This window comes from Venturia canescens, chromosome 4 (assembly GCF_019457755.1).
Source record: "Venturia canescens isolate UGA chromosome 4, ASM1945775v1, whole genome shotgun sequence".
Classification (NCBI taxonomy): Eukaryota; Metazoa; Arthropoda; class Insecta; order Hymenoptera; family Ichneumonidae; genus Venturia; species Venturia canescens.
Genome location: NC_057424.1, coordinates 1,955,327 through 1,978,791, shown reverse-complemented (window position 1 = coordinate 1,978,791; position 23,465 = coordinate 1,955,327). Strand labels below are relative to the sequence as shown.

Genomic DNA, 23,465 nt, shown 5'->3' with positions numbered 1-23,465 from the left:
CAAATACGTCTTAAACGTACTTGTCCGGCCCATCACTTTTTATTCAAATTGCTCATTCGAAAACAAATCAAAAACAAAGTTAATGCATGTGTTAATATTAAGGAACAGTAATTCCCGAGAAAATAATTTTCCTTCGAATCGCTCTTGTCAAAATGAAACGAAAATGAAAGATAAAGTTGATTAATCTATTTATATCATATGAAGTCAGAATTCACAACAAAATAATTTTTCTCCAAATTCCAGGAATCCACGTGTCGTACTCGACTAGTGGTATTTATCAAAATGTATACATGACTATAGAAAAATAAAACATTGCATGGCTGAGTAGGTTCGAAAATTTCTTGTAATGTGCCTGATTATTTCTCATTTTCATTGGTTTTTACCGAATGGTATGTGTTCACTGAAGAAAATGAGAAGTGGATATTGCTATACGAACTTGCGAACAATCAAGTTCAAATTACTTGGAGATATTATTTTTATTTCTATCGATTTTATTATATTTGTCATTTTAGAGCAGCCCTGACTTTTTTTCGAATGAGCAATTTGAATAAAAAGTGATGGGCCGGACAAGTACGTTTAAGACGTATTTGAATATAATTTGTACCGATCCAATCGAAGTTGAATGTTGTGAATAATACCAGGGGATCCTGAAAATCGGAGGGGAATCGATTCTTTAAAGTGTGTACCTTGTTGAAGTAACGAATGACTTTCATGTGAATTTTTAATGATTTCATTTCCATTAATTTTTTAGTAATTTTGATAAAACGTTGTGAGCCCGACAAGGATTCTCAACGCTCCTTTGTCGCCGGAGATTATATTTCGAATAACTGATAAATACTTGACCTCGAATTGATATTATACATTTTAGTACTGCACGTAACTTCCATTATGACTTTTTTTTCATTAAATTTTTTCTTGAAAATAATTATCATGAGTTTCAATTAAAGTTTCCGATTTGTTCAATAAATATTTCAAATTATCAATAAAAACTTGGCCTCTAATTGATATCATACATCTTTATACTGCATGTAACTTGGATAGTACATTTTTCAATTTGTTCAATATTTATGAATTTTTTTGAAAATTTATATTTTTCTTTACAGAATTTTTTTCGATTGTTTTTTATTGTTGAATTTTTTTGAACTTTTCAATTTTTCGTTTATTATTTCTATAGAAATTTTCCTGGTTCTGAATCTTTTTTCTATGTCATCCAGAAACAAGGAACCATCAATGTACTTGTCCCAACCTTTTTTTCCCAAGGGGAAGTTTATGGTTTACTAGATTTTTCTCATCAACGCAATGAATAAATAGTTTAGTATAGTTTAAAAAATAGCTTAATATTTTCGGGCAATCTGAAAATGTTCGTGCACTTATTAGCTGCCTATAATGCTTGAAGAATTTCCCGAGATTACAGAATATTATCGCGGATAATTGTAAATGTACCCTCGTTTTATTTTTTAGTGTGCTACAAATAACTTCCATTATTCCGATAATTTAACGTTATACGGCGGACGAAGTTGCTTCGTGCTGCTTCCTGTGTCTCAATATCTCGATCGGCGTCAAGCACAAAGCTTTCTTACAGATGGGGCACTGGTATGATTTGCTATTTGGTTTTGCTGCACCAGAACCAACATTTTTAATCAATTTTCCAGTGTTCGAAGAAGTGCAAGAATCGGAGTGGTGCTGCAGTCGTTTGATGCTCGACAAAATCATTTCTTTCTCACATTTCGAACATTCCCAAGGCGTCTCTAACATGTCAAGAGATAATTTCTCACTCCATTCGGTTTCGAACAAGCTGAAATTTGATATGTATCATGCAATTTCTATTTTTAGATTTTCAAGAGACCCTTTTGTTATATTATTTCCGTATCAAGTGAGCTTCAATTTTACGCTTGCTGAATATTTTCTTGGTGCTGGTGAAAAAATGACATACCAATTATATGTGATATGTTGTGTTAACCAAACTCCGCCTTTCGTTGTATTAGGAAAACTCTTAAAATCATGTTGAAATGGATTCGGTTTTATTTCCATTCCATTTTCTCCTCTCCCAACATATATTGTCTTTAAATCTGCTGGTAAAAGTCTTTTCACTGTGTACGGGATTGTGGTACGCATAAATTGAATCAAATCTACACTGAGTTCTTCTTCCATTTGGTTGGCAATTTCCGCTTCTTCATCCGTGGGTGTAACGTCTGTGAACAATAGAGAACTCACAAAAAAATACTGGCGGAAATGGAAAACTTCGAGTCAGATTTAACTTTCTTTACCTTGAAGCTGTTTCGTCAAGAGCAAATCCCATTTTTGACGCAATTTCGTCACTTCCATCAATAATGTTAGTCCAGTATCGGGTATCGGAAATTCCAGTGAAAGCCACGAATCGCATACCATACTAAAACAATTTTTACATTCTTGATATATATATATTTTTTTTTAACAGACAAACATAGTAAAGCGTGTATCGTTGGATACAACCCCTAACTACATAATTCCGATTCAGCACACTAACCCTCAACATCACAACTATTTGATTATAGTTCACATTTGGAACGACAAAAAAATGTATAGCTTAAAGTTCTGGTGCTCAATTGAAAAAACTGTGACGTGACATTTTGCCCCGCCACTCGTACGAATTGTGTCGACCAGTGGACCGGGTTTACGGCCCATTTTCCACGACTTTTCGACTCGTCGGGTGTTGGTCGGAGCCGGACTCATTATTGCGTAATTATTGTATTAAGTTCGAAAAACCGCCTACATTACCGATTTGAGAGATTCTAGTTAATTTTAGCTACCTGTTACCTACGTGGCAAGAAGAGAGAGAATTTCTTTGTCTATTTTTGAGTTTAATCTGACGTTTATTTACAGAGAATTTCGTTGTCTATTTTTGGATTTAATCTGACGTTTATTTAAAGTAAAATTTCATTGTCGTTTTGGGATATTTGGTGTCGCCTCCGCGACTGGGTTTGCGAACCGTCTTTTATTGTGGCGATGCTTTACTGTTGTTCGACCCGACCTCGTTCGCGAGAAACACCCTCCCACACCGTCTTCGAGTTACGAGCATCATTCTCGACCAGTGGACGGCTGAGAGGACACGCTGGCATAGGCCATTCGTTGAACGCCGCCCGTGCCTCTCCCGCTGCAGTAACCGAGAGTTACACCGTCCGCTACACCGTAAATTCGGGTGCCACGGTCCGTGCGATACGGCGCCTCGTCGGGTGGGATCCGGGGGAGTTTTCTGGAGCCAAGGTGCTGTTTTGCCTGGTGGTTTTTGTCGTGGGCCCACCATGACTTCTAGACGTCCGAAGTCATGAGGGAGGCCTCCCCTCGGTCCTTCGGAGCTGCCCGCCGGATCCCCAAGAGGAAAGGCACTCGAATCACGGCAATTAAGTCAGGAGGAATGTTTCAAACGGACGGGAGAGGTGAGAGCAACAGGGAGGCAAATGACCGACGTGGCGCTTCTTAATTTGAATTCCCGCGAAAGCGTGAACTACGAGCCTATGCTCTGGCTCACGCCTAGCGTGTGAGCGCTGCGGTTCGTGGGCCTAGTGGTGGGGATGGCGCCGAATATTGAGGACCACTCGTTCGCACAATGAGTCTTGTTCCGATCACCTCACCGGCGAGTCAAAAATCCGAGTCTGCATTCATCTAGGTCTCTTTTCCTCGGGTGCGACGAGTGATCTCCTCGGTAAGCCCACTACTCTTTCTCCCCGAGTTCTTTGATAGAATTGAGCGTACTGTTTCGGAATTTAGTTCCGGTTTTCTTTGAGTTGTTGCCTGGTGGCCTTTTCTTTGAGGGAGATCTGTGTGGCGAAGTAGCGAGCGAGATTGCGGCCGCTACTTCCCAATCTCCATTATTTTTCGTGTAGTTTATTGAGACGCTCAACTCTATCAGAGGATTCACTCTTAATCTGGTTCAATGCATTATTATCTGATTTCGAAGATGGTGTGAACGATTATTCGTTCGAGTTTTGATAAAGCGCTGAATATTACGCTCAGTAAAGTTTGAGTTCTCTTTTGTCTCTCTCTCCCTGCACATGTCGAGAGCCCTAGCGAGCGCGCTAGCCGCGCGATGTTTTCGTTGTGTCTCTCCCTTTCTCATTGTCGCGTTCGGGATGTACGGCGGTTATTCAAGGCAGTATTTTTCCGTATTTTTCTTTCGTTTCTTTTATATTGCGTATTCTTTCGTACCTGCTATTGCGTTATTTCTTGTCTCACGATCGACGTATTTTCTGTTACCTCTTTTGAAGTACTCTATTGTAAAATTGCGTTATTCTCCGTCGTCGATCATAATTTCGCCTATCTTTTGTCTTTCGCGTTGCGTCCGTGCATTGTCCCAAAATCGCGGACATCTATCTTTTGTGATTTCTGTCGCCGTATGGTAGGTTAGCTCGCGGATGAGTTATTGGGTAGTAAATTACCAGGTGTCGATTACCTTTTGCCTTTGCGCTGCCTACGACACCTGCGTAATCTACCTGGAATTGTCTCACCGTGGTCACTTTGTTGCCTACCCTGCCTTAGTGACCAATGCGTTACAATTTCCGCCATAGCAGTTACCTATTACCTATTGCCTATTGCCTGTAGTTACCTTGCGAACTCGGGTAGGTCGTTGGCGACGTTTAGTTACCTACTTGTAAACAGGGCCAACGCGATGGCGAATTAAACTTACCATTTTTCCGAATTATTATCTTGTTCCGTCTAACTGGCGAATCTAAACTATCGTTTCCTAAAATATTATTTTGTTGAACATTAATTGGCGATCTCGTATTTCTCTCCTGTATAATTTGTTTTCCGCTAAAAATTGTGAATAAATGACGCATACTGTTTCGAATTTTATATTTTGTTGTGGGCTATTTCTTTCGTGTTTCGTGACCGCTACTTTGCCCCAAGGATCCCCCCCTCTACCTTTTGTATCTCAGATGAGCTGAATAGTCGGACCGTCCTCGGTCACTCGCTCCCCTCGTGCACTCTGGACTTTAATTTTGCGTTGCATTACCATCACGAGAATTGACGAAAATCAAGTCGATTAATTCGACGGTACTTGGTACCTGGCGCCCAGTTCATCCTCGTAGCCGGAGAGTAGCGCGAGGCGAGGTGAGTGAGCCGAGAAGGGACAGATCGTACCTTCCCGGGAAAATCTTGTTACAAAACATAATGTTCAGTTGGATTATTTAAATAAATTACAAACTCTGGAATGAAATTTTAATACCAATTCCAAGACCATAATCCATAAGTGCGTTTACACGGCACTCTTATTCCAGTTTACTTATATCAATATAAGATATCAAGAGACGCGGTAGCGGCTCGACGCCAAGTATTAAAAGGAAAAACTGCAGCGCAAAAGAAAAGCCAGCGCGAGCCCTGCCGCTACTCTTATATACGCGAATATGCCAGTTTTATGACGTCACAGAATTTTCAAACGGCTCTCATAAACAAACCATTTTATGAAAGAACATGAAAATTGGTGTTGATTTTTTTTCGATTTTTCCCTTTCCATTGGTCTTTGTTGCAAGTAAATCCGTCCAGTCGATCCTGAGATATGTAACGTTAGTGATTTAAAATCCATCATTTCGGGGACTTTGAATTCTTAGAGACAGACGGGCGTAGGTTAAGCATGTTTACGTTTGGACTTACGTCCTTTGCACGATTTCTTGCGTTTTGTCACACTCTACGTCACGCACTACGCTGAACGCGGCTACCCCCTCTCACTCTGCGTCGCCGAGCGAGAGAGACAGAGAATGGGCGCACAGCGGGGGCAATACCAGCTCCTGGTTTGCGCATAAAATATGTATATAATTATATAATATATATTTTATTTATTAATATTAATTAATCATAAAATATTATTATAATAAATATTTTATTATAATTAATAAATAATATAATATATATATATTATATTATCAAGAGACTCGGTAGAGTCTCGGGACAAGTACATTGACAGCCCTGTCGTCTGCTGGCCCGAGGCTCTCGCCGAGACTATACTTTCTCTGAATAAAACGATTCGCGGTGGTGGGGGTAAAATTGGCATGTGATTTTCTTTAATTGCGAAGCCTATGAGTTATGTACGACTTTGAAAACTGAACTTTCAGCTAATTGAGAAATTCTCTATCGAATGAGCCCAAAAACAGCATTATTGGTGGCGTAATTGCTGAGAAAAAACTTTGCACGGGCTCAAGATTATGCAAAAGTTACCAACACATTCAAAAATTTATGTGTCTGTATATTATAGTATAACACCATCAAAGGCACTTTGATGCTATCGAGTTTCTGATTGGTTGGATCTGACGACATCCATTTTTAGACGTTGTGATTGGTTGTTGAAATTAGTTGTTGATGATTGGAAATCTGACGTCAACTTCATAACGTAGCACACGGCGCAGCACAGCTGGTAACAGCAGTCATAAATTCGATCGATATACATATATAAATGTACAAACCATGTGTCAGTTTTTGATCGCATGAACAGAGTTTCGACATTACGAATTGCGTGCGGGATAAATAGAAAAATAATTTTCGTCATCTAAAGAAGTCCATATTACTATTTATTTTGTTAAAATTTGTGATATATTAAACCGGTATCAAAGCGGCCGCGTAAATGTAGTCTGTGATGTGTGTGTGAAAAAGAATATAAAAAATGCGCGATGCATATGTCAACGAAACTTTTCAAGATTTCATTATTTCGTTCGATTGGAAATAAGTGTTGACTGAAATAATCCTTCAATTAAACCAAATTACAAAATATTGCCCAGTGCGAATATATCGTCACTGGCGTGGTTATATATCATGTGTAAATAGGTTATACATACGAATAAATAGAACAAAAACACACGGAACTGTTAGAATGATATTAGAAACTTTACTTGAATAAATGTTTTCTAATTTATTTCCTGTGTCAACATTATATATAAACATTCCCATATTTTGCTTGATATTCAGTTTGGCTCTGCCCTCTCCGATCCTTGTTTTCACCCCATCAGTTTGCAGAGGATCGATACATATTATTAATTCGTTCCCTAATATGTGTCCTATGATTTTCTACTCCTTCTTCATGATGATTGTGGTAACATAATTCGAGAGGTTTCTAACCATAATCTTGAATTGCACATTTTGTAAATCAGATTTTCAAAAAAATTTCTGGTCTTGGTATAAGTATAATTATTCTTTTTCTACTTGGTCTGTCGAGTGATAAATTTGGAAACTTGTTCCAGAAAGCCTTTGGAGACTTTTTTTCTGATGATATGAAAAGTCGTATCTTCGGAATGTAGTGGGTAAACACAAATTTTGACAATAGAACTTATGAAATGACATGTGTGTTGAGTATTCCCACTTTGCAAACTGCAAATGTGGAATTAATAGTGAAAAGATTCATTATGATAAGTCTGCAGTTGCTCAGTTTTGGATACGATCAAATATCATGCCTGCCAACATCTATGGAAATATACAGAATTTCTGAATGCAATGTGCGCTATGTCATTTTAATGCAACATCATGACTTTTGACAACTTTTCATTATAATGCTGTAGATTCGGATCATTGAAATACAGCGAAAATCTGCAAACTATACAATTTATATACTGTGCCATTCATTTTACATTTTGACTCTAACCGTAACATATATATGAAGTAAAAAATTGATTATAAAAGTCTTCAGTTGCTCATTTATCGATAGATTTGAAATTGCTGTCTTCGAAGCTCATTGCGCAGATACATTGAACCGCAGCAGATATCTGCGAACTCTGAAATTTCTGTGGATAAATATATATGCTACGGATCAGCCCTTATCTTTGATTATGGTAATATGTAATGGAACTTGGTTCAGCAAGTTTTAAGGTGTTTCTTTTCAAATAGTATTGAAAATGTATTACTGTGGTATGGAGCGAAAACCTTCAAACTTTCATATTTTTGTGGCGCAGCATGTGTGCCAATACTGCGGTATGGAGCGAATACCTGCAAACTTTCATATGTTTGTGTCGCAGCATGTGTGCCCATCATTTAAATTTTTTACTCCAACCGTAACATATAATCTCAAAAATTCATCCCAAAAGTCTTCAGCTTTACTAATTAACTTAATTTTCCTTTTTCTAAATTCTATGCTGAATTTCTGAATTTCTAAATTTATTTCTAAATTATCCTGAAATTAAATTGTTTACCTCCACAACCAATGCAGGTACCTTAAACGTCTTTGAATTCCGTTGCTCTGTTGAATTAAGTACGCTCAGTTTTTTTTGCTTCTTTGAGTTCTAACATAATAAATGTTTTCAGGTGCCTTTTTTCTGCAACTATCAAACTGTAGATAATTGGATCTCCGCGGCCACTTGCAAACTTTGGAAATATATTTCATCGGGGGCATGTTTTGGATGACACGAAAATGTCTAGATTCAGAATGCAAAAACGACATTTAAAAATGGCCAATTCTGTTGGATTTGTTGAGTCTTGAATTTGATCTATCTTTCCTCTTTTCCTTTCTTTTTTCTAACGTTATAAGCTGAAAATCACATCTCGGGCCGCAACACGCATTGCTCCATGCTCTTGAGTTCCCAATGGACGAAACATATTAAAAGACAAGGAGAAAAATCACCAAAGTCCAAGAACAAACCTCTATCGAAATAGTTCCAATACAATTTTTACGAAAAATCGGTCTATTTTCGTGGAAACCAAAGTTACAAGCCGAAAAACATATCTCGACCTCCAACCTGCTTTCCACCGTGCTCTTGGGTTCCTAATTGACAAAACATATTAGAGTTAAAGGAAAAAAATTGCCAAAGTCCAAGAACAGACCTGTGACGAAATATTTGCAGTACATTTTTGACGAAAAATAGGTCTTTTTTCGTGAAAACCAACGTTATAAGCCGAAAATCATAAATAATTCGTAGAAATTTAAACTAAAATCCTATAGTCAACTGAACATAAATAAGGAACTTTAGAGAAAAAATACGTGATATCAAACCATAAACTTCCCCTAGGAAAAAAAAGGTTGGGACAAGTACATTGATGGTCCCTCGTTTGCTAATAAATCCATCCATAAAAAAACTTTAAAAAAAATTTTCTTTAAAAATTGTCAAAAAAATTATTTTATAAAAAAAAAATACAGTACAATTCGAAAAAAATTTCACAAATCTAGAAAAAACAGTATGTTTAAAAAAAAAATATTCTGTATCTATTTTTTAAAGTTCAAAAAAATCAAATAACAAGTAAAAAATAAAAAACCGAAAAATCGCGTTTGAAATCATTATGCAAACCGATGCCTCATCCTTCTTATTTGATTCGAACAGCTAAATCAATTGAAAAAAATTCCATCTAATTTACGTGCAGCATTAAAATTTATTATATCAATTCGAGGCCAAGTATTTTCTAATGAATTGAAAAAAGTTACCACTTGAATTACGTGCAGCATTAAAATTTATGATATCAATCGGTGGACAAGTATTTTATTAGTAATTCCAAATTTTGACATTATTAAATTCTTCTAAGAAGCTTTTAAATCCAAAAAACTCACATGAAAGCTAGTCATATGTTACTCTATGGTGGCAGAGACTTATAAGAAAATCAATTCTTCTCAGACTTTCAGGATCCTCTGGTATTATTCACAAAATTTGACGTCGATTGGATCGATACAAATTATGTTTACATATGTGTTAAAAGTACTTGTCCGGCCCATCACTATTCATTTAAATAAAAATCATTCATGAAAAAATGGAATTGTATGGCAGAATCCGGTTAAACATTTATTGAAATGCGATTCATTATTAGTTTAATGTTCGTAATAATAGTATAGGTTAGTTCTTATTCCGAATAGAATTCGTTCGCTGGATGAATAAGTGAGAAGCAAAAATTGCCGTCATTGAATACAAACTGGAGAGTTATTTTTTAAACTTGTACATATATATTATGTACAATTATTTTCATTTATCAATGCACAATAATATCCCTTGTATATTTCGGAACAATTTCTTTGCTTTTTTTATTAAATTAGTGCAATTACGTAAAAATTACTTGAAGATAATTCTCTCAATTCCCTCTGCATGGATACTTGCGATCCATCAGTTCTAGAGAAGCACTGATTATTATTGGGATGAACAATTTAAACGGAAAGTGATGGGCCGGACAAGTACTTTTAACACATATGTAAACATAATTTGTATCGATCCAATCGACGTCAAATTTTGTGAATAATACCAGAGGATCCTGAAAGTCTGAGAAGAATTGATTTTCTTATAAGTCTCTGCCACCATAGAGTAACATATGACTAGCTTTCATGTGAGTTTTTTGGATTTAAAAGCTTCTTAGAAGAATTTAATAATGTCAAAATTTGGAGTTACTAATAAAATACTTGTCCACCGATTGATATCATAAATTTTAATGCTGCACGTAATTCAAGTGGTAACTTTTTTCAATTCATTAGAAAATACTTGGCCTCGAATTGATATAATAAATTTTAATGCTGCACGTAAATTAGATGGAATTTTTTTCAATTGATTTAGCTGTTCGAATCAAATAAGAAGGATGAGGCATCGGTTTGCATAATGATTTCAAACGCGATTTTTCGGTTTTTTATTTTTTACTTGTTATTTGATTTTTTTGAACTTTAAAAAATAGATACAGAATATTTTTTTTTTAAACATACTGTTTTTTCTAGATTTGTGAAATTTTTTTCGAATTGTACTGTATTTTTTTTTTATAAAATAATTTTTTTGACAATTTTTAAAGAAAATTTTTTTTAAAGTTTTTTTATGGATGGTACAATATATAATATAAAATGATAATAATATAATAAAATAAAAAAATTAAATAATACGAATAACATTGAATAATAAATAACTAAATAAAAAAATATAAAATTCTAGTCGACGCCGCTGGATTTTTCGAGGATGTCTAGGGCGATAGCTCATGGGTTTTGGAGGACTAGGTTTAGGTACATTCTATCGCGAATTTCAATTTCTAGGTGGACGACCCCATAGTTTTTTATATCCAGATATATTCCTCCATGGCTTTCGTCGTCTAGGTATGTTTTTTTATGGTTTTCGAGGTCTGGGTCGACGGCTCCTTAATTTTCGATCACCAGGTATGTTTCTCCATGGTTTTCATGGTTTCGGATAATTCCTCCATGGATTTCGATGTCTAGGTATATTCCTCCATGGTTTCTGATGTGCGAGTGTATTTCTCCATAGTTTTTAATGTCCACGTATATTTCTCTATAGTTCTTGATGTCTAGGTATATTCCTCCATGGTTTTCGCGATCGAGGTTGACGGCTCCAAAGGATTCGACGTCCAGGTATGTTTCTCCATGGTTTTCGTGGGGTCGGATAATTCCTCTATGGGTTTCGATGTCTAGGTATATTCCTCTATGGGTTTCGATGTCTAGGTATATTCCTCTATGGTTTCTGATGTGCAGGTGTATTTCTCCATAGTTTTTAATGTCCAGGTGTATTTCTCCATAGTTCTTGATGTCTAAGGTATATTTCTCCATGGTTTTCGTGGTCTAAGTATGTCTCTTCATGGTTTTCGCGGTCGAGGTCGACGGTTCCAGAGTTTTCGATGTCTAGGTATGTTTCTCCATGATTTTCGTGGTCTAGGATAATTTCTCCATGGGTTTTGATGTCTAGGTACGTTTCTTCATGGTTTTCAATGTCTAGGCATGTTCCTTCATCGTTTTCGTCATCCAGGTATATTCCTCCATGGTTTTCGTGGTCTGGGTATGTTTCTTCATGGTTTTCGCAGTCGAGGTCGACGGCTCCACAGTTTTCATTGACCAAGTATGAAGGACCACGAAAACCATGTTCCTTCATGGTTTTCGTGGTTAAGGTATATTCCTCCATGGTATCCAATGTCTAGGCATGTTTCATCATGGTTTTCGTGGTTCAGGTATATTCCTCCATGGTTTTCGATGGCTGGATATGTTTCTCCATGGTTTTCGCAGTCGAGGTCGACGGCTCCACAGTTTTCGATGTCCAGGTATGTTTCTCTCGGGTTTTCGTGGTCGAGGATAATTCCTCCGTGGGGTTCGATGTCTAGGTATATTCCTCCATGGTTTTCAATGTCTAGGCATGTTTTATCATGGTTTTCGCGGTCGAGGTCGACGGCTCCACAGTTTTCGATGTCCAAGTATGCTTCTCCATGGTTTTCGTGGTCTAGGATAATTCCTCCATGGGTTTTGATGTCTAGGTATATTCCTTTATGGTTTTCAATGTCTGGACATGTTCCTTCATGGTTTTCGTGGTCCAGGTATATTCCTCCATGGTTTTCGATGTCTGGATATGTTTCTCCATGGTTTTCGTGGTCTAGGTACATTCCTCCATGGTTTCCGTGGTCTAGGTAGAATTCCCCCATGGGTTTCGTGGTTCAGGTATATTCCTCCAGGGTTTTCGATGTCTGGATATGTGTCTCCATGGTTTTCGTGGACTAGGTAGATTCCTCCATGGTTTTCGTGGTCTAGGTATGTTTCTTCATGGCTTTCGCAGTCGAGGTCGACGGCTCCACAGTTTTCGATGTCCAGGTATGTTTCTCTCGGGTTTTCGTGGTCTAGGATAATTCCTCCATGGATTTCGATGTCTAGGTATATTCCTCCATGTTTTTCAATGTCTAGGCATGTTTCTTCATGGTTTTCGTGGTCTAGGATAATTCCTCCATGGGTTTTGATGTCTAGGTATATTCCTTCATGGTTTTCGATGTCTGGATATGTTCCTACATGGTTATCGTGGTCCAGGTATATTCCTCCATGGTTTTCGATGTATGGATATGTTTCTCCATGGTTTTCGTGGTCTAGGTATGTTTCTTCATGGTTTTCGCAGTCGAGGTCGACGGCTCCACAGTTTTCAATGACCAAGTATGAAGGACCACGAAGACCATGTTCCTTCATGATTTTCGCGGTCCAGGTATATTCCTCCATGTTTTTCGTCGTCCAGGTATATTCCTCCATGGTTTTCAATGTCTAGGCATGTTTCATCATGGTTTTCGTAGTTCAGGTATATTTTTTTTTTCGATGGCTGGATATGTTTCTCCATGGTTTTCGTGGACTAGGTAGATTCCTCCATGGTTTTCGATGTCTACGTGGACAGCTCCATACTTTTCATTTGCTGGGTATACTTCTCTTTGGCTTTCGTCGTCTAAGTATCTTCTACATAGTTTTCTATGTCCAGGTGTATTATTCCATGATTTTCAATGTCTAGATGTGTCCCTCCATGGTTTTCGTGGGCGAGGTCGACGGCTCCATAGTTATCGATGTCTGGGTATGTTTCTCCATGGTTTTCGTGGTCTAAGTTGATGTTTCCACAGTTTTCGATGGCTAAGTCTGAGTTTACATAGTTTTTGTTCTCTAGGTATATTTCTTCATCATTTCCGTGATCTAGGTCGATGACTCCATACTTTTCGATGGTTAGGTATGTGTCTACATATTTTTCAATGTCTAGGTATATTCCTCCATGGTTTCGGATGTCCAGGTATATTTCTTCATAGTTTTTTTCTAGGTATGTTCCTTCATGGTTTTCGTGATCCAGGTATATTTCGTCATGGCTTTTGATGCTAGGTCAACAATTCCATAGTTTTCGATGTTTGGTTATGGTTCTCCATGGTTTTCATGGTCTAGGTCGACGGCTCCATTGTTTTCGATGTCTACGTCGACAGCTTCATGGTTTTCAATGGCTAGGTATATTTCTCTATGGCTTTCATCGTCCTGGTATGTTTTTTTCATGCTTTTCGAGGTCTAGATCAACGGCTCCGTAGTTTTCAATGTCCAGGTATGTTTTCCCATTGTTTTCGTGGACTAGGTTGACGACTTCATAGTTTTCACTATCCCGGTCGATAGCTCCATAGTTTCCGATGTTGAGGTGAATTTGTCCATGGTTCCCGATATGAAAGTCAACGGCTCCATAGTTTCCGATAGTGTGGTGAGTTTTTCTAAGGTTTTCGATATCTAGGTCGTCGGCTCTATAGTTTTCGATGTCTAGTTTAGCGACTATAGGGTTTTCGATGTCTAGGTGGAGGCCTTCGTATTTTTCAATATATATTCGACAATTTTATATTTCCCGATATTTAGATAAACGGTGCAATGGTTTACGATATATTTCCTCATAGTTATCGATATCTAGATCTGCGATTTAATAGTTTACATTGACGAGGCAGGTTCAGACGTTACAAAAGACCATGAAAAAATATCACTGGACACCAGTAACCATAAAGCTGTGGTCTTAGACATTAAATACCATAGAAACATCTCCTTGGACATTGCAAACCATTGACAGTATCCATGTCAACATGGAATCCATGAATGAGAAGAAGATAGTTTCGAAAATCATTATTCCAAGTAAACAAGTGGAGCTTTTCAAAAAAAGGAATAGAAAATGAAAATATCATCCCATTGCATAGGAATTTCCCAATCTTTCAATGGAAAATTCGATTTGCTGAATGGATAATCAAAATCGTCACCATTATATCTTGTAAAAGGTTTCAACTCACATGAACATAACCGCACAGTTTTCGTCCGTCTACATAGAAAAATTGGCTGTGTCGATTGCTTTTGGCACATAGAGAAAAGCACTCAACTTGAAACAAATCGTTTTAAAAATTTTCGTCGAAGACGAGGAATGTATTTTTTTTCTTAAGTAAATATTGTCACGCCTCTAAAAAATAAGCTAAATCAGAAAAAAAAATAATTGACAAAGTAAAAAAAGAACGCCAATTATTAAAAGTTCGCGACCGTAGTTTCCAATAATTTTCTATATTTGCATTATCAATAAAAAACTTCAAAATATAAAAAAAAAATGAAATTGTTTTCTGAAGTTGACAAATACAGTGAATGAAATACGATTCCTATATAGTTGTCACGCCTCGCAAAAAGAAGTGAAATCAGTAAATTCTAAAACTTCAAAAAGTAAAAAAGGCACGCCAAGTATTAAAAGGTCGTGACCGTCGTTTTAAATGATTTTCTATATTCGCATTGTCAATAAATAAATTTTAAAAAATGTTTAACTGTGAAAAAATATGAGATCTATTGTAACATATACAGTGAATGGATTACGTTTCCTGTAGGAATTCTGAATTTTGGAAATAAAAAAAATGAGATCATTTTCTAACGTACCCAAGTACAGTGAATGAATTAAGGTTCTTGTGGAATTCATTCGTGTACACTTTTAGCCCTAATCCCTCACTTATTCAGAAAAATTTTCCAGCAAACGTCCCAGAGCAACAAAGGTTTCTCGAATGATTCAGCAATTATTAAGATATTATCATCTGTTTTAATGCTAGCTCGGGTTATAAACTTAAAACAGTTTACGCGTACAAGTGCATGCATTGTATCTATACGATGTACTGCACAAATTCATTTTCAACATTATACACAAGCTTGGCGTGCATGGTTTTCAATCGGAAGCTCGGGAAGAGACAATTGTTCAAATTTACTATGAAAACAATAATTAAAAACGAAAAATTGAAAAGTTCAAAAAAATTCATAAATATTGAAGAAACTGAAAAATGTACTATCCAAGTTACATGCAGTATAAAAATGTATGATATCAATTAGAGGCCAAGTTTTTATTGATAATTTGGAATATTTATTGAACAAATCGGAAACTTTAATTGAAACTACTCATGATAATTATTTTCAAGAAAAAAGTTAATGAAAAAAAAGTTATAACGGAAGTTACGTGCAGTACTAAAATGTATTATATCAATTCGAGGTCAAGTATTTATCAGTTATTCGAAATATAATCTCCGGCGACAAAGGAGCGTTGAGAATCCTTGTCGGGCTCACAACGTTTTATCAAAATTACTAAAAAATTAATGGAAATGAAATCATTAAAAATTCACATGAAAGTCATTCGTTACTTCAACAAGGTACACACTTTAAAGAATCGATTCCCCTCCGATTTTCAGGATCCCCTGGTATTATTCACAATATTCAACTTCGTTTGGATCGGTACAAATTATGTTCAAATACGTCTTAAACGTACTTGTCCGGCCCATCACTTTTTATTCAAATTGCTCATTCGAAAATAAATCAGGGCTGCTCTAAAATGACAAATATAATAAAATCGATTGAAATAAAAATAATATCTCGAAGTAATTTGAATTTGATTGTTCGCAAGTTCGTATAGCAATATCCACTTCTCATTTTCTTCAGTGAACACATACCATTCGGTAAGAACCAATGAAAATAAGAAATAATCAGGCACATTACAAGAAATTTTCGAACCTACTCAGCCATGCAATGTTTCTATAGTCACGTACACATTTTTATAAATACCACTAGTCGAGTACGACACGTGGATTCCTGGAATTTGGAGAAAAATTATTTTGTTGTGAATTCTGACTTTATATGATATAAATAGATTAATCAACTTTATCTTTCATTTTCGTTTCATTTTGACAAGAGCGATTCGAAGGAAAATTATTTTCTCGGGAATTACTGTTCCTTAATATTAACACATGCATTAACTTTGTTTTTGATTTGTTTTCGAATGAGCAATTTGAATAAAAAGTGATGGGCCGGACAAGTACGTTTAAGACGTATTTGAACATAATTTGTACCGATCCAAACGAAGTTGAATGTTGTGAATAATACCAGGGGATCCTGAAAATCGGAGGGGAATCGATTCTTTAAAGTGTGTACCTTGTTGAAGTAACGAATGACTTTCATGTGAATTTTTAATGATTTCATTTCTATTAATTTTTTAGTAATTTTGATAATACGTTGTGAGCCCGACAAGGATTCTCAACGCTCCTTTGTCGCCGGAGATTATATTTCGAATAACTGATAAATACTTGACCTCGAATTGATATAATACATTTTAGTACTGCACGTAACTTCCGTTATAACTTTTTTTTCATTAACTTTTTTCTTGAAAATAATTATCATGAGTAGTTTCAATTAAAGTTTCCGATTTGTTCAATAAATATTCCAAATTATCAATAAAAACTTGGCCTCTAATTGATATCATACATTTTTATACTGCATGTAACTTGGATAGTACATTTTTCAGTTTCTTCAATATTTATGAATTTTTTTGAACTTTTCAATTTTTCGTTTATTATTTCTATAGAATTTTTTTCCTGGTTCTGAATCTTTTTTCTATGTCATCCAGAAACAGGGGACCATCAATGTACTTGTCCCAACCTTTTTTTCCCAAGGGGAAGTTTATGGTTTGATATCACGCCTTTTTTCTCAAAAGTTCCTCATTAATGTTATGACGGTTATAGGATTTTAGTTTAAATTTCTATGAATTATTTGCTTAGTACATTTTTATAGATTCCATTCTCATACGAACATTTTTTTATGGGATAATCTTTTTCATGAAATTGTCAGCAAATAAGGGACCATCAATGTACTTTTCACAACCTTATTTTCCCTGGGTATGATGGTCGGCTTATAAAGTTGGTTTCCACCATAGAAAACCAATTTTTCGTAAAAATTGTAGTGAAAATATTTCGTCACAAGTCTGCTCTTGAACTTTGGCGATTTTTTCTCTTATACTCTAATATGTTATGCCTATTAGGAACTCAACAGCATGGAGGAATCCGGGATGAGGCCCGAGAAATAAATTTCGGTTTATAATGTTGGTTTCCACGTAAAAGACCAATTTTTCTTCAAAATTGTACTGAAAATATAGGCAGTGGTTTGGTCTTGGACTTTGGTGATTTTTCTCCTTGTCTTCTAATATGTTTTGTCTATTGGGAACCCAAGAGCATGAAGAAATGCGTGTTGTGGGCCGTAATATGATTTTCGGCCTATAACGTTGGTTTCCACGAAAAACAACAAATTTCTCGTCAACATTGTATAGAAAATATTCCGTCACAGGTCTGTCCATGGACTTGGGCTATTTTTTTTCTTCTACTCTAATATGCTATACTTATTGGAAACCCAAGAGAATGGTAGAAAGCGGGTTGGGGGCCGAGATATGATTTTCGGCTTATAACGTTTGTTTCCACAAAAAAGGACCTATTTTTCGTCAAAATTGTACTAGAAATATTTCGGCACTGGTTTCTTCTTCCACGTTGGTGATTTTCCCCCTTATCTTCTCATATGTTTTGTGTAATAGGAACCCAAAAGAGTGAAGAAATGCGTCTCGTGGGCTGTAGTATGATTTTCGGCTCATAACGTTGGTTTCCGCGACAAGAGATCTATTTTTCGTCAAAATTGTACTGGAAATATTTCGTCACCGGTCTGTCCTTGGCCTTTAGCAATTTTTTCCAAGTCTTTGAACGAAGAAAAAACTGAGGTAAAGATTTCCTTAATAGAACACATTTTATTTATCCCTTTTCTTCAAAATTCAAATGAAAGAACACGAAAAATCCAACAGATTTGCCCACTTTAAGGATATATTACACAGGCGATACAATGTTGCCATGCTAAACCATGCTAAAAACATAAAAAAATTCAAAATGATCAGAATTTTATAAAATTTGGTGAACATATTCTTTAGTGCCAAATTTGACAATACAAATTTTTTAAGATTTTTCTTCTGTACAGTTATCGAGTAATTGATCACTAAAGTTCACGTGTATAAGCATAGCGTTTCCATATATATAGGTATACATTCCGGGCATAAGAAATCTGCTTTAATGCGTAATTACTTGATAACTAAACAGAAGAAAATTTTGAAAAAATTTGTGTTTTCGCACTTGATGTTGAAGAACATTATCACCAAATTTGATCAATTTCTAATTATTTCGACTTTTGTATCATTCACCCTTAAATGTCGCTTTTGCATTCTGAATCTAGAGATTTCATCTCATCCAAAATGTGCCCCCAATGAAATATATTTCCAAAGTTTGCAAGTGGCCGCTGAAGTCCAATTATCCACAGTTTGATAGTTGCTGAAAAAAAGTACCCGAAAACTTCTAACATTTATTATGCCAGAACTCAAAGCAGCAAAAAAACTAAGCGAACTTAATTCAACGGAGCAACAGAATTCAAAGACGTTTAAGGTACCTGCATTGGTTTTGGAGGAAAACCATTTCAGGACAATTCAGAAATGAATTTAGAAATTCAAAAACTCAGAATAGAGTAGAAAAAGGAAAATTGAAGTATTTAGGAAAGCGGCAGACTTTTGTGATGAATTTTCTAGATTACATGATACGGTTGGAGTAAATGATTTGAATGATTGGCACACATGCTGCAACACAGAAATATCAAAGTTTGGAAGTATTCGCTGCATATCAGTCATATAAACTTCAATAGTATTTGAAAAGGAACACTTAAAAGCTTGCCGAACCAAGTTCCATTATATATTACCATAATCAAAGATAAGGGGTGATCCGTCCCATATATATTTATCCACAAAAATTTCAGAGTTCGCAGGTATCTGCTGCGGTTCAATGTATCTGCGCAATGAGCTTCGAAGACAGCAATTTCAAATCTATCCATAAATGAGCAACTGAAGACTTTTATAATCAATTTTTTAATTAGAATAACTACACACTTTTCATATCATCAGCAAAAAAAGCATACAAAGGCTTTCTGGAAAAGTTTTCAAATTTATCACTCGACAGACCTAATAGGAAAAGAATAACTACACACTATACCAAGACCAGATTTTTTTTTGAAAATCTGATTTACAAAATGTGCAATTCAAGATCATGGTTAGAAACCTCTCGAATCATGTTACCACAATCATCATGAAGGAGTAGAAAGTCATAGGACGCATATTAGGGAACGAATTAATAATATGAATCGATCCGCTGCAAACTGAGCGGGTGAAAACAAGGATCGGAGAAGGCAGAGCCAAACTGAATATCAAGCAAAATATGGGGATGTTTAAAAATAATGACGACACAAGAAATAAATTAGAAAACATTTATTCAATTAAAGTTTCTAATATCATTCTAACAGTTGCGTGTATTTTTGTTCTATTTATTCGTATATATAACCTATGTACACATGATATATAACCACGCCACTGACAATATATTCGCACTGGTCAATATTTCTCGTACTCTGGTTTAATTGAAGCATTATTTCAGTTAACACTTATTTCCAATCGAACGAAATAATGAAATCTTGAAAAGTTTCGTTGACATACATGCATCGCGCATTTTTTATATTCTTTTTCACACACACATCACCGACTACATTTACGCGGCCGCTTAGATACCGGTTTAATATATCACAAATAACAAAATAAATAGTAATATGCACTTCTTTAGATGATGAAAATTATTTTTTTATTGATCCCGCACGCACTTCGTAATGTCGAAACTCTGTTCATACGATCAAAAACTGACACATGGTTTGTACATATATATATGTATATCGGTCGAATTTATGACTGCTGTTACCAGCTGTGCTGCGCCGTGTGCTACGTTCTGAAGTTGACGTCAGATTTCCAATCATCAACAACTAATTTCAACAACCAATCACAACGTCTAAAAATGGATGTCGTCAGATCCAACGAATCAGAAACTCGAGAGCATCAAAGTGCCTTTGATGGTGTTTATAAATACAGACGCATAAATTCTTGAATGTGTTGGTAACTTTTGCATAATCTTGAGCCCGTGCAAAGTTTTTTCTCAGCAATTACAACACCGATCATGCTGATTTAGGGCGGAATCGAAAGAGAATTACTCAATTGGCTTAAACTTCAATTTTCAAGTTGCTAAATGGCTCCTGAGCTTCGTAATTCAATAAAATCACATGCCAATTTTACCCCCACCACCGCGAATCGTTTTATTCAGAGAAAGTATAGACTCGGCGAGAGCCTCGGGCCAGCAGACGACAGGGCTGTCAATGTACTTGTCCCGAGACTCTACCGAGTCTCTTGATTAGAATTGTATGAACGAGTGTGAAAAAAACCGATCCCCCAATAAAATAAGAGGGGCCCTGTTATATAATGATTTGGTAAACAATACAGATGGGTGAAATTTGTGGATAAAATTGAACAATTAAACGAACGGATAAAGAAATGAAATCAATCAATCCCTTTATATGCCTTTATCTTGTACGGATAGATACGGCCATTCTTTCATGCCCATACGCATTTTAATTTATCCACGCGTCACTTTCACTCGTTTGTCCGTACACTCTTTTTTTTACCAAATGGGCAGATGATTGGATGAATTACACAAGTATTGAAATGGATGAACAAAGAAGTAAGCTGTGTAAACATTGATTTGAGAAAAGAAAACGCGTTGAATACGAAACATTTGGAGTAATGAATTTATCAGTCAAACTAGTCAAGAATAGATATTTTTCTTTGTGTACGCAGCGCGGGATCTCACGTCGAACTACTCAATAAAATAGTTGGATGGAAAAGGGATGGCAAATTAAAAAACAATTACATGAGAGGATCATCAAGTTTTCTTCAAATATATGGACGGATGAGGCATTCCTTCGCCGAGTTTCCGATTGAAAACCATGCACGCCAAGCTTGTGTATAATGTTGAAAATGAATTTGTGCAGTTCATCGTATAGATACAATGCATGCACTTGTACGCGTTAACTGTTTTAAGTTTATAACCCGAGCTAGCATAAAAACAGATGATAATCTCTTAATAATTGCAGAATCATTCGAGAAACCTTTGTTGCTCTGTGACGTTTGCTGGAAAATTTTTCTGAATAAGTGAGGGATTAGGGCTAAAAGTGTACACAAATGAATTCCACAAGAACCTTAATTCATTCACTGTACTTGGGTACGTTGGAAAATGATCTCATTTTTTTTTTATTTCCAAAATTCAGAATTCCTACAGGAAACGTAATTCATTCACTGTATATGTTACAATAGATCTCATATTTTTTCACAGTTAAACATTTTTTAAAATTTATTTATTGACAATGCGAATATAGAAAATCATTTAAAACGACGGTCACGCCCTTTTAATACTTGGCGTGCCTTTTTTACTTTTTGAAGTTTTATCATATACCGAACCGCGTCAGAGGCTGGCGCCCAGAATAAATAAATCGGTGGAGAAAGAGAGAGCAAAATTTTGCAACCTTCATAATATAACAAAAATTGATCACAACACTAACGATTTCCGTTGGAGCTCCCAGAAAAAAATATCGATTTTTTTTGCATCACCCTAGTTTACATATATTTGAAAAAAAATGCGACCAATATCATGCATACTTTTTTTAGACTCACATCGAAAATATTGCGTTTGTGTCGATTTGTCGAGCAAATAAGAGAAGTGTTTGCGCAGCGGGCATTCGAAGTGTATTCATTAAATACGGTTTCGTCGTCTCGAGGAGTGATCTGTAAATGAAGAAGATTGTACACGTTGTATTAGAAATTAATAATCATTGAAATGAAACTAGAATTGAAGAAATAGATTTTTTATTGTTCTAGTTCATACTGTTTACATTTACATTCTACGACTATTTCCTCAGAGGTTTCTATACTTTTATGGGATAGAGAGTTGTTGTTATGACTTAAAGTTGTGCTGCTTTGTTTTTGCCTTTGGGCTAAATTTTTTGTTTGTTTTTTTTACATACTTTTCTTAAAATTAATGAAGGGAGTAGGTGATTTAGGAGGGGGGTTACAGGAGGGGGGTGAAGAAATAGAAAGAACAAAAAATTTCATTTCTGGAAAAATGAAATTAAAGCCCTCTCAGTGTCCTGTGATGTTAAGTTTATAGTTTTGGGCACGAGATTTTTGGTACCTTGTTTATTATTAACAAATTAGTGAAAAAACGCACTTTTTTTATTTTTTGCTTATAAAACGAAAATTCATGGAGTTAGGGGAAAGCAACCAATAGACAAAATGTAGGAAATAAAACAACATTGTAGAAGAACGTTTTAAAAAACCTTAAAAACTCCCGATTGGAAATATCTTATAGCGCATTGAAAATACAATGAAAACGAGAAAAAATGAATTTTAGAAAAAACAACATTGTGGAAAAAATATATGTTTCCAAAAAGTTATTTATCGTTGATTCCTTTACTTAAGAAAATAGCAGTAACCTTTAGAAAGTCTAAAAAAAAATGATAAATTTGAGATACCTAAGGAACTGTTTAATTGTTAAGTACAACTTCCTCGGGATTTGCTTCCTGTTGTTGATATTGATTGATGGTAGGTAAGTCATTTATATACAAAAATGAAAATTTAAATATAACTGTTAAAGTTGAATGATTGTATAAAGAATGAAGATAAAAAATTAACAAAATGTAATCCCACATAACATCAAAAAATATGGGTAATTCCATACCAAACCGACCAATCCGTAATCCCGACCATTTTTGATTTAGCTGAAAATTTTTTATTATTTTGTAACTACTGCAAGAAGTCGTTTCTAATTTTTTTAGATTTTTTCCCCAACTCATCTGATCACAATATCTTTTTCAAAATTTCGTACAATTTTTTTATGAACGCCCATAACTTCTTCAATAACAGAGATATCGAAATAGAATAGTAGGTCATTTTTTTCGTCTTGAGTTGTAGTTTTATGAAAAAAAAAACAAAAAAAAATAACAAAATGAATTTTTATACTTTTTTTTTAGTTTTTAACTAAAAATATATTTTTTTTTTAAACTTGAAACGTTTTGA

At 35.5% G+C, this 23,465-nt stretch overlaps 1 protein-coding gene across 3 annotated transcripts in view; it reads right to left on the bottom strand.

Annotated features, from left to right (window-relative positions):
• Window positions 1-1,431: 1,431 nt before the first annotated feature.
• LOC122409317 (probable ATP-dependent RNA helicase DHX34) overlaps window positions 1,432-23,465 on the bottom strand; it is a 103,876-nt gene continuing 81,842 nt past the window's right edge. For 2 of the 3 annotated variants that reach the window (XM_043416784.1, XM_043416786.1), the window contains 4 exons: window positions 22,065-22,175; window positions 2,268-2,389; window positions 1,934-2,192; window positions 1,432-1,795 (listed from right to left, as the gene is read on the bottom strand). In XM_043416784.1, the coding sequence (XP_043272719.1) occupies window positions 1,501-1,795; window positions 1,934-2,192; window positions 2,268-2,389; window positions 22,065-22,175 (787 nt within the window). In that variant the 3' untranslated portion in view covers window positions 1,432-1,500. The remainder of the gene's footprint in view (window positions 1,796-1,933; window positions 2,193-2,267; window positions 2,390-22,064; window positions 22,176-23,465) is intronic. The other variant, XM_043416785.1, reaches the window with a different exon arrangement.